The 12,082-nt window shown below is 45.2% G+C and overlaps 1 protein-coding gene across 1 annotated transcript; it reads left to right on the top strand.

Annotated features, from left to right (window-relative positions):
* Positions 1 to 10,156: 10,156 nt before the first annotated feature.
* LOC146861435 (transmembrane protein 250-like) lies at positions 10,157 to 11,144 on the top strand. The gene is made up of 2 exons (XM_085646435.1): positions 10,157 to 10,531; positions 11,084 to 11,144. Exons 1-2 carry the CDS (start codon positions 10,157 to 10,159, stop codon positions 11,141 to 11,143), a joined length of 435 nt encoding a protein of 144 aa, XP_085502561.1. The 3' UTR covers position 11,144.
* Positions 11,145 to 12,082: the final 938 nt, after the last annotated feature.

Raw genomic sequence — 12,082 nt, 5'->3', positions numbered from 1 at the left:
TGTTCCGTCTATTTCGATTTTCCAAATCCTCAGTATGTTGCTGGAGACTGAGAATTGTCTTCTCTAAAGAATTAACCTGTATCTCTGATGTTTGTTGTTCCAATGAGGCCACTCTGTTATCCATAGTAGACCACTTCTCTTCCAGAAATTGCATTTTATTATTAGTCTCTTCAACAAAAGGGCGCAGCGCACGAATTTCCTCTAAAAGCAGTTCCATAGAAACAGAAGAAGGTGGTTTATCTGGTGAGGGAGGATCCTGCTTCAAGCGCTTAGATGAAGAAGTAGGCGGAGAGGATTTACCAGGAGTAGATTGTGATGAGGAAGACGAGGAGGAACGGCCAGTGGTTACTCCTGCCATTTGAGAAGAGTCTGAAGCAGACGATACAGAGGTTGAAGATGTGGTCTTTGAAGGAACAAAGACAAATTTTGGATTGTGCAATCTACCCATAGGTAGCCAGCAGGATTTCAGAGAGATGGAACTCTATTGTGTGGATGACGTCAGAATAAAAAACAAAAATACTTGTTTAATATCACTGTGACCCATGGAGCTTAAAATAGTAAGTGCTGTGGGTAAACATCTCCTGGAGGTAATAAAGATGCAGGCAACACAATCTTCAAGGAGGTATAGCAGAATATAGCAGCGAAGCACCACACAGACTGATTATAAATACAGGTGAGAAATAATGGGAGGAGCTCCAACAGGCCAGAGAGCATAGACAAAAAAACTCCTTGGTTGGTGAGTGAAATGGAATTGTATCAAACAGAAAGTCTGCAGTATTAACTCTGAGAAATTACAACGTTTAGTTTCCTGCTACTGCTGACTGCAACTGTACCCTGAATACATCTTCAAAGACATCTGCAATTGGTGAAATAATCATAAGCATTGGTAAACAACTGACGACAGTGAACAATGAGCCTTTGCGAGGTACAAGTCTGTCAGAAAGTGTGGCAAACATCCAATAATTAGATAGTGGCAAGGACAAAAACACGTGCCTCAAGGATAAATATTAGAATAAAATTCCATTTTGTTTGAGGAGCCAAGTGGAGCAGGCAGGAGTTGCGTCATGCCAAGGGGAGAGTCTCATTGTCTTGGAGGTGACGCGTTAATGAAAACGGTAACGCGCGCGTGTGAAATGGCGGCCGTTCATGAGGAGAGGAGCACAATCCTGAAACTTCGATGAAGCGCGTCGCGCTGAAGGTTTAAAAACAGCTCACCCGGTGGAGGAAATGTTCCGATACACTGCAGAGCCCATTGAGCAGGCGGGGGTGAGCAAAACAGGCATCAGAAGGCTCTTGACGGGTCCCGGAGCGGCGGAGTGAAATCCCTACGCGGCCATCTTAGACGGCGCCGTAACCACGCCCCCAAGATGCTTTCTCTGACTGGGAGGCTAAGCAAATATTTAATCGAGGGAAAGAAGACTTTAATATTTTTTATAAAATTCATGTAGTTTTTGGCTATTTTTAGACAGCCAATGCACAATACTCACACTAGGTAAAATAACATCACTTACCTTTTCATTCCTCCAAAGTTATTAAGTGAATAGGCCTGTTCATACTTTTTAGCACACAGTCAAGTGGATGCGCAGGGTTGGCCTACTCCTAGCTTGCATCATTTCTTACCTTACTTATGCCTAAAACCGCTGAGTAACTTTCTCTGGGAGGAGAGTGTAACTAGATGTCTGTTATGTGCGTTGTGCTACCACACAGTTGCCTTTTGATGCATTAGAAGCCATGATGCGTGACGTTGTGGCAGGTGTATGTAGAATCTGTAGACGTAGTCTACCCTGATGAGTTGCGATAGCCCTGAAAAGTAGCTGATGGTGTTCTGAAGGGATGAAGGGTTGGGCAGGTCAGGCAGCAAGAAGAATTATTGGAGGGGTGTCAGGATGACCACATATCTAATATGGGCACTGGTGGGGGGGCATATTTACAGGTAAAGTGGCGAAGCGTGTTGTTAAGCCTTGAAGGTGAACAACAGGCTCTGTCACTTTAGAAATGTATTTACAAGAATATGGTGCAGCTCTGTGTTTCCCCCTGCGCTGGTGCTAAATTTAGCTGCCTAGCGCCAACGCAAGCACCCTCGCACCACAGTGCAAGGCTGCCTGCATTGAGGGGAGTGAATGTTTATGCACAGGAAGGTGTCCCTTCCAACACATAAACAATCTTTAAATGGCGGTATGTAACTTTATTGTGTGCTGCTTAATGCAGCACACATAGAAGTTGCAAGACGTCATTTTTTTAGATGATTGTTTATATGGAGTAAGGGACCTCTCCTGCACGTAAACAATCATTGGTGTTTTGCTGTTTCCATGTGTGCTGCACAACATGTAAACAGCAAAAACTAGGAGAAATTAAACACCCATTTCTCTCCCTTTTCACGCTAAGTATAGCGTGAAAGGGGGCCTTATTTACAAGGTGGTGTTAAGCCATGTTAAGTGGCTTAACACTGCCTAGTATATAAGGCGAAGCCTCTATCGCCACGTTCCTGTGGAGATAGGGGCTTGTAAATATGCCCCTGGATGTCTTGTTAGGGCAAGACGTGGCCCGGCATCATCGACAGCTGATCGATGATTGAGTGGTATCTTTTGTGATGGTTGAGTGTTTTTTAGCCAGGCAAGGGAATATCATGCCTTTTACGTCTCTGGACGTGTACAATAATGGACAGCAATCTGAAAAAAGACATTCATTCAATGCTGCATAATATCTTAAATGCACACTGGCACCACGAGTGATCTTGAGCAGGTCATGCTCAATGCTTTTCTCAGATAAAGCTTCTATAGAGGCGATGTGCGGGTTTCGTAAAGGAGTGGGCATGCTTGTTCATCAGGACTTGCACAGCCTTTCATCAATATGTGGTGAGGGACCCTTAGAATACCAGCTGTAATGAAAAAATGAAGAGTCTTTGAACCTCGCACGCCTTTTGAAACAACAAAAGGACGATGATGTCCGGCTCTCCTTGGCAGATCCTTAGAAGCTTCCTTCGGAGGCAGGGCGACTTGACGCGTTGAGAGATGTAAATGGTATCTCCTAGGAGTCTCCATCTCAGCAGCTCGCGCAAGACTTTCATGTACTAAACTTTACTGAAGGCAGTGGCCTTTCGGCTCAAGGACAATTATTTCTGACTGGCGAAGACTAAAAGAGACTGTGGATGGTAGTAAGGGAGGGGCAGTGCGGCGCGAGAGGTAAGGCATCACACGCTCCACATACGACCTGGGATTCTGAGAGTTGTTTTGAACAATTGATTTTGGAGCAGAGCTTGCATTAGAGCCCAGAACCAAGATACCAGAGCCTGAATTATTAATCGCAGTGAATTGACAGTCTGTCTGGATCAGAGCCGGAGAGCTGCGGTGTGCAGGAGGGGGCACTTCATGCTACTTTTACAAGTGGATTTGTATTGCACAGTAAAATCACTTCGAAGCTCTTGCCTTTTTGGGTGGACTTTCTGGGCAGAGGTTGTAGGTGCTTGACTGCAGCGCCAAGAAGCCACTACAGACCACTCCTACAGAGCTGTGTTATCTCTGAAGTCCAGAGCGAAGGTGGGTGGTGGTGGCGAGGTCATGAGTTTGCGTGACTGTGCAACAGAGCGACATAGCTACACCGGTGGATTGGCTGGTCATTAGCTACTGACCCCTTGTGATAGCCGTGAAGTGAAGATACTAGCAAATCTGCATTAAACTTTGCCAACAAGACATCACCCTCTGATCCTGGCTAGCCTACCATGCGTCCATTGGCTGCTCAGTACCTGTATGTTCACTCACCAGCAGCTCAACCCTTGCATCTTTCCCTTTCAGAGGCAAACTCCCAACATCTTTCTCCTTTCAGCCACAGGGATCTATCAGCAACTAACTATCAGCATCTTCCCAGATGTATAAGTTCAGCTCACTCTGAAGACTTTTCTCTTACTGGAACTCACTCTCTGCATTTTCTCCTACTAACATTTCACTCCCCGCATGTTCCTCTCTCGTCAGCTCCCTCACTGCTTCTTCCTATGGCGTCGGTATAATCCTTGAATTTTTTTCTGCTGATGGCTCTCAAACTTCCTGTCTGCCTCTCCCCCTCCTGGGGCTACAGTAGTTGCATTTTCTAAATTGTGCAGTATGTCAGCAGCTGATTACTGTGGTGGTTGCATTCTCTAAGGTGTTCACTATGCCTTGGAGCATCGTGATAAAGTGTTTGTATTCCCTAGCCATTAGAGAACTGTATTATTAATCCCTCCATACCCTGTAGTATTCCCTGCTGTAGAGGTTATTGTGGTTGTTTCCCCACAACGTTCATATTCCCATTATAGCAGAGAGCGTTTGGGGATATTTTTTGTTTCATAGAAAGTATTAGTAGCAGTTGTATGCTGTGGCTATTTTTATTAACTTTATTCATTCATAACTATCTTTTCAGGGCCATCTAAACTCCATCACATCTGTTTCATTCTTTACTATCAAACGTCTTCGGAAAATCTTCCCCTTCACTGCCACTGGATTCAAACTAGCCTGGCTGATGTGGGATGTTACCCCGAAACCGGTCCTGGGATGCTTGTTTCAGGTCCAGGGAAGAGCTAGCTTTGCAGTTCGGGCTGAACTGTTCCCATAAGGAACAGGGTCAAGACTGATTTACTTTTGGCTGGGTCTGAACTGGGTTGGTGAAGTGAGCTAAAGAACGATGATGGATTCAAACCAGATTTGTGACTAGGGATGAGTGTCTGAAAAGTTTCAGCACTCCATCAATCATCTCCTTGTGTTTGCTTTGTTCACCCTAAGTTGGCAGCGTATGCCCAGACGTGGGTCTCTTACTCCCTTTGACACTGGATTCAAGCTAGCCTTGCTGATGAGGGGTGTTACCCCGAAACCGGTCCCAGGATGCTTGTTCCGGTCCAGGGAAGACCTGGCTTGGCTGTTTGGGCTGTACTGTTCCCATAAAAACAGGGTCAAGACTGATTTGCATATGGCTGGGTCTGAACTGTGGTGGCGAGGTGAGCTAAAGTACGGTGATGGATTCAACCCAGATCGGTGACTGGGGGAGAGTGTCTGAAAAGTTTCAGCACTCCGTCCATCTTCTCCTTGTGCTTGTCCGGAATCTCTTGCAGTCATGTCCTTTGGCTTTGTTTATTTGTGCATGGGCAGTATCTCGTGCAGTTTTGCGCTGTGGTCTCCGTTAATTTTTTCCTTGGCAGTTTCTCTTGCAACTGTGCGCTGTGGCCTTTGTTTATTCTTCCAGGGCAGTAACACTTGCAGTTGTGCACTGTGGCTTTGTTAATTCTTTCATGGGCAGTATCTCTTGCAGCTGGACGCTGTGGGCTCCGTTTACTTTACAGTGGATGGTATCTCTTGCAGCAGGGGTATGGAAATTGCTTACTCTATGCTAAGCAGTATCTCTTGCAGCTGGGCGCGGTGGGCTCTGTTTTCTTTATGGTGGATGGTATCTCGCAGCAGCAGGGGTATAGGGATTTATTACTCTGTGTTAGGCAGTATCTCTTGCAGCTGTGCGCTGTGGGCTTTGTTTACTATTTGCTGGGCAGTATGTCTTGCAGGAGAGGGCCACAGGCTTTCTTTACTGTAGTATCTCTTGCAGGGGTGGGCTATCAGGATTATTTACTCTATGCCAGTTGCCTCTTGAAGCAGAAGGCTACACATTATGTTTACTCTATGCTGAGTAGTATCTCTTGAAGAGGAGAGCTAAGGAGGTCGTTTATTCTATGCTTAGCACTGTCTTGTGCAGCAGATGGGTTGTGGGGCTGTTTGCCTTATACTGGGTAGTATCTTGTGCAGTGGAGGGCCACAGGGTTTGTTTTGTCAGGGCAGTATCTCTTGCAGAGTACTGACAGGCTTGTATACTCTATGCGAGGCACTATAGTTTACAGCAGAGGGGGATATTTCTGTTTAGTCCACACTGCTGGGAAGTGTCTTCTGCAGCAGAGGGCTAGCAGGGTGGCTGTAGGACTTGAGTCCACCATGCTGGGCAGTATCTCCAGAAGTACAGGACTATGGTTGTTGTTTAGATGTAGGGCCGATTTACTAACATTTGATGCAGCACAACTCAGCAAGACTACTTGCTATGCTGTGTAAAACTGTTGAGGGTGGGAATGGGCCATATCTACTAAGATATGGCACATTCCGGCTCTCTCTCTGCACTGGCATACTAGTGGCAGCCAGGCACCAATGCAGGTACCCTTGCACCTTAGTGCAAGGGTGCCCATTGCAGACAGGATTGTTTTTTGTACAAGGAAGGCACATCTTCCTGCACAAAAATAGTCCTCTGACACTCTTTCCTCTTTCAATCTGTGCTGAAGCAAGCATCACATGTGGAGGAGGAGAAAATGAGAAATAAACATATTTCTCCTCGGTAAGCCTCCCATGGGAAGGTGTAACACTTTGATGCATTCCCAGGTTTACTATTGTTAAAAAATATGAGAATGCACCAAAAACCAAGGATGGATCCGTGGGAACAAGGCAGTGTTAAGTGACTTAATGCTGCCTTGTAAATAAGGCAAAGTGGTCACATATAAAGAGAGAGAAAATCTCTGAAAATAAAATGTAAGGCATATTGCGCCTCTACATCAGTGTTGGAAAAATAGTGAAACACTTTCTTAGCACTGATTGAAGCAACAGAGTCTGTCAAACAAAACAAGGAACAAAGGAGCACATGCATCAAGATAAGGAATTGCGATTCTTTAATAGCAATTTTTAAGGAATCGCTATTTAGGAGTCGCAATTCCTTATGCCTGTAGGAATCACAAAATAAATAGCGATTCCTGCACATTCCCTAAGAGCGAATCACAAATTGCGATTGTCTATTAGGGAATGCATTTCCATTCATTCCTCTGGGTCTAGAGGCCAATAGGAATGAATGGGAAAGCATTCGCAATTTCCGATTACCAAATGGGTAATCGCAAATTGCGAATGCAATTGCAAGGGTGCTGGGGGCCTAAGGCCCCCCCTGATGCACCCTCAAAAAAGGTAAATGTGCACATGTGGCTCACTCACATGTGCGCCACATGGCACTTTGAAAAGTGCAATTTTGTGCATTTTTCTAAGGATTTGCAAATTACCATCAACTTGAAGTTGATGGTAGTTTGCGGATCCTTAATGCAAAGTCGCATTTTCAAAATCGTTCATGCATTGCATTTAGGGAATCGCAAATTGCGATTCCCTAAATACGTTTGCAAAATAGGTAATAGTCAAAATTGCGATTAACTATTTTGCAAATGCATTTGCGTTTGATGCATCAGAAATGACTTTTTACAGGTCGCACATAGGCCGATTCTGCAAATCGGCCTGTTTGCGACCGATGAAACGCTTGATACATGTGCCCCCAATGGACTGTGTAAGATTGAGCAAAATGGAGGTTTGGGGTCTCCCATCAGGGTACCAGGGGTGCCTGAAATTCCTTGTTAACAACTAGTTTAAACAGTTGCTTGACCATAAATAATAAAGGCATCCATTTGTTTTCATAGATTTGTTCTATGGATAAATTCTTATCCCAGCAAAAATGGTTGAGCGAAAGGAAGGTCGGTCTTGATCTCATTGTGCCTACTTGTGGGTCAATGATAATATTCTAGACCCACCTTAGAAAAGTGGCAGTCAGAAGAAGTTGAGTAGCAAAATCATTGTTTTGTTCAGATACAAGTGTAAGAGATAAGGAATTCAGGAGACAGCTAATTGTGATCAAATAATGTCACTTTGTCAAAGAGGAACATGTGGAACTAGCATGACCTGCCAAATGGCGAATCACAAGCAGGCGCGGCCTGTGCAGGAAAGAGCGGTAGCTCGGTGGGGCCAGGTGGGAGGGGATTCTGACTGATGACAACGAGGGAAAATTCATTATTTATTTAAGTTTCCCATGTCATTGTCCATCGAAATCCTCCCAACCCGGTCCCACCACTCCACCGCTCTTACATTGATGGGCCGCGGCTGATCACATGAGAAGAGAAGGGGCGTATTTCTCTGACCCTTTAGACTCAAGGTGATTGCATTATCTGCGTTGGGGGAGGTCCTGCTAGACAACTACACGAGAAACATGGAAGTGGCAAAGAAAAATTCTATAGTTAGCGGCGTATTTTTGGGATCAGAGTTACTTGAGAGGAACATGTTGTATTTCTTCAATAGTTTGGAAGCAATGTGTGCGTGCACCACCTGAGATCTTACCACATTTGCCTGGGTGCCCAGTCAGCCTGTATCTCTCTTTAACCTTACTGTGTAACATCTTCAGGAGTCTCTTTTTAGGCCCGGGATTATCCTGGGTGTGGAAATATCTTCACTTGTTTTGTGGCGCTCAGACCCACTTCCAAAGGGCTGAAACTTAGTATTGTATATGTTATTCATGAATAAACAATAAAATAGAATACTTTAAAGCAAAAAGGTATGCCTTAAGACCTCAGAGAGTAAAAAGCTGCCAGATCAGCCCCTCAACAATGACATTTTGTCTTTTAAAAAACATATAAGGTTATGTAGTTGCTATAGTATTTGGTTGTTGGTGAAAGAACCTGTAGGCTATTTGCTTCCCACTGAACAGCATATCAAGAAATGCTGTATGCCTCAGAAGATCATTTGGTGTGCAAACACCTTAGGCCTTATTTACAAAAAAATGACGCAGCGTGGTGCCGCAAGCCATTTTGCTGCGCCGAGCTGTGTCATTTTAAAAGCTCTGGGATGCATCATATTAACAAAAAAATGATGCATCAATGTGCTTTCCTTTGCTTTGGCGCACAGTTGGCTGCCATGCGCCAGCGCAGGAACCCTTGGCCCTTGGGCCATGTTGCAAGGTGCATGCGTTGCAGGGATGATTGTTTTTGCGCAGGAAGAAACACCTTCCTGCACAAAAACAAGCATTGATGGCATTTTCCTCTTTCTAAATGTGTTGCAGAATGCAGCATGCATAGAAAGAGGAATAAGTAAGGAGAAATAAAAGTATTTCTCCTCACTGCGCCACTCCTATGCCTCTTCTGGGGGGAGGGGGCGGGTAGGATTCTGATGCATTCCTAGCTTTCCAAAACTTTCTAAATCAGGAAATATGTCAGGTTCCATGGATGTTGCGTGGGAAAACTCATAGCAACACTCATGGAGCGCCCCTTTGACGCAGAGTAGTGCGTGAAAGGGAGCCATATTTACAAGGCCATGAAAAGTCACGCAGGGTGACTTTTTGTGGCCTTCGTTGGTGCAATGGCCTTGTAAATGAGGTCCCTTATTCTTTAAAACAATAACAATGCTAGAAAGCCTCTCAACCGGCTCTAGTCTGCTCAATAATTTATTATATGCTTCCATCAGGTGCTTGCAGTGGCTCCTTGACATGTTAAGCAACTTATGACCACAACAAGCCTGTGCGTGGAAATCGCCCCCCTGCAGAGCAGAGATGCTCTACATATTCATCAAGAGCCTGTGCTATGACAGTGCTGGGATCCTCTGTCATTAATGTGAAGAAAAGAAAAACAAGTGACAGGATAATGGCTCTCGCTGCTTCTCAACACCGTGAAGGACCTCCACAGAAAGATCGCCCTGTCAAATACCACGAAGAATCAACAGAACTATTACCCTGTCACACACCGTCCTAGTAACTTTGACTTCCGATGTCTGGAAAAAGCATTAAACAGGCAAAAGATATAGAAATGTTTTTCAGGTCTCCTTTTACATTCAGATACAGGCAAAAAGCCACATGAGCAAAATACAGTTACTGAAGCTTTCAAGATGGCAGTAATGGCCGCAAAGTTCAAGGCCACTTTACACACTGAAGGGCATATTTGCAACCCATATCGCCACAGGAACATCACTTTTTTTGACGTCCCCGTGGCGAACGGGCTTCGCCTTATTTACAAGGCAGTATTAAGCCACTTAACGTGGCTTATCGCTGCCTTGCAAATAAGGCACCCATTCCGCTGCAACACCCATTGATTTTGACTTTGTCTTATATTTACAAGGGTGGCATAAATATGGGGCAGTGCCAAAATTAAGACCAGGAAAAACCTGGTCTTAAAAGGGCGCAACGAGCAGAAATGCATTTTTTCTCCTCGTTTTTGCTGTTTTTATGTGTGCTGCATGGTCCAAAGTCAAGGAGGTAGGATCTTCCCCGAGACTTCAAGCTGTTACTACCCTACAATGCTCTTTGGATCCAATTTGTGTTGAGTGATAACATCTGACATGATCACAGCACACCATCCCTTGGGACTCTGTGAATGGTGGGGTGCCCGGTGCCTGTCATCCCCATTCCTTGCCGAGTTCGTTTGTTCCATGGCCCCCACACTACATGTCTACATGCCGCCTGCAGTCCAATAAGGACAACTAACCTTGTGCGTACCAAGTACAGCAACTTTGGCATCTACCTAAAGTCACGATGGATGTATGGGTTTATACGTTTCCTCCTGTACTTCAGCTGCAGTCTGTTCACCTTCATACTGTGGGTGGCCCTTTCCATCTTGTTTTGCCTTCAGTACCTGGGAATGAGAGTATTTCTCCGTTTCCAATATAAACTGTCTGTCATCCTCTTGCTGTTAGGTCATCTGCAAGTGGATTTTGCCCTCCTGAATGAGCTGCTTATTTATGGACTCTATGGGGCAGATTTATAAGCCCTGTGCGTCACTTTTGCGCCGCCGTTGCGTCACTTTTGTGACGCAGCGGCGGCGCAAAGCCAGCGCCATGCTGCGGCAGATTTACAACGTGACGCATCTAGGGAGATGAATCACGTTGTAAAGCTTGCGCCACATGTGGGCGTACCTTCACAGGGAGGGCGTTCTGGCGCAGGAACGCCTCCGAAAAGTGGCTGAGTGAAATCTACAAGATTTCACTCAGTCACTTTTCCGGCCATGCTGCGTCAAATCCCTGCGCCTGCTTGAAGCAGGCGTAAGGATTGACGCAGCATTGTACCGATAGGGCACCCCCGAGCCTTGCTGGAGCTTCTTCGCGCTTGCGACGCAACTCCAGCAATGCGCCGCCCTTCCGCCATCAGATGCGTCACGCATCTGTTTATCCTTGCGCCACGATGCGCTGCATTGTAAATGCGGCGCATCTATTGTGGCGCAAGGGTAAACTTGCGTGACGCATCTTCCCTGGCGCATCCATGCTGATTTGCAGGGATGCGCCAGGGAACATAAATCTGCCCCTAAGTGACCATGCTGCTAGTGGGTGGGCTCGGGTGGTGTTTCATGGTTTTTGTAGATATGTAATTAAGGTAACCGCATGAAAACTTAAATTTAAAAAGTTCAATTTGCTTTTAACACTTAAATCTGTATATATTTGTTTTATTCTTGCAGTTAAAACATAGCATTTGATGCATACAACGTGCCAGTAAGACAGATTACCATCATTCAAATGTGGTTCCAAAGATAGACATTAAACACAGTTATAATCCTATGAACTTGAAAAATAACCATCTTTGTAATGAGGGAATTGATGAGAAGAGAGAGAGAAGCTTTGAATGTTGTAAACCAATTACATGTCTGAATGAAGGTGATTTGCTCAATCCCTCCTCACCCAAAAAGAATTCAGGGGCTGCGGCCAATGTCTTAGGGGAGTTTGAGAAACTTATAAGGGACATCGGCTGTGCAGCGTTTCCAAATATGAACTTGAAATCCTCTCTAGCTCACCTTGTGTTCTACGGTAATGCCATGTGAGATGAAAGATCTGCAAACAAGCTGTCCATGATTGGTTTTGGTACTTAATATAGACAGTGGTGCAAATTCCTTCTTACATAGCAGGTAAACCACATCTAGTAGTCGTGCAGGCCTCTTGTGCAGAATCAGTGTAGTCCTGGCATCAGCAGCACTGTAAGTTTTTCTGTCCCACAGAATACTGTTATATTAATATGGGTACTTCACAAGCTGGAGAAATGCGTGCACACGCTTGAATGCATGCACACACACACAAACACACACACAAAACACACACTTGATATTTTCTCACCCACTCATCACCCCCACTAACTATTGCCTCCGCCACCACATTCCCCCTTTCCTTGAAAACCCACTTATTTTGCAATGGAGCTAAAGCTGGATCTGTCTCTGCTGAATTCCAAGACAGAGTAGGCAGCAGGAACACAAGGGGGCTTATTTACAAGCCTCTTGTGCTGCTTGTGACATACAGGTGGCGCAAGGGGCTTGTAAATA

Source organism: Triturus cristatus, chromosome 3_1 (genome assembly GCF_964204655.1).
Source record: "Triturus cristatus chromosome 3_1, aTriCri1.1, whole genome shotgun sequence".
Classification (NCBI taxonomy): Eukaryota; Metazoa; Chordata; class Amphibia; order Caudata; family Salamandridae; genus Triturus; species Triturus cristatus.
The sequence above is the reverse complement of the archived record's forward strand: the minus strand, read 5'-3'. Positions and strand labels throughout refer to the sequence as shown.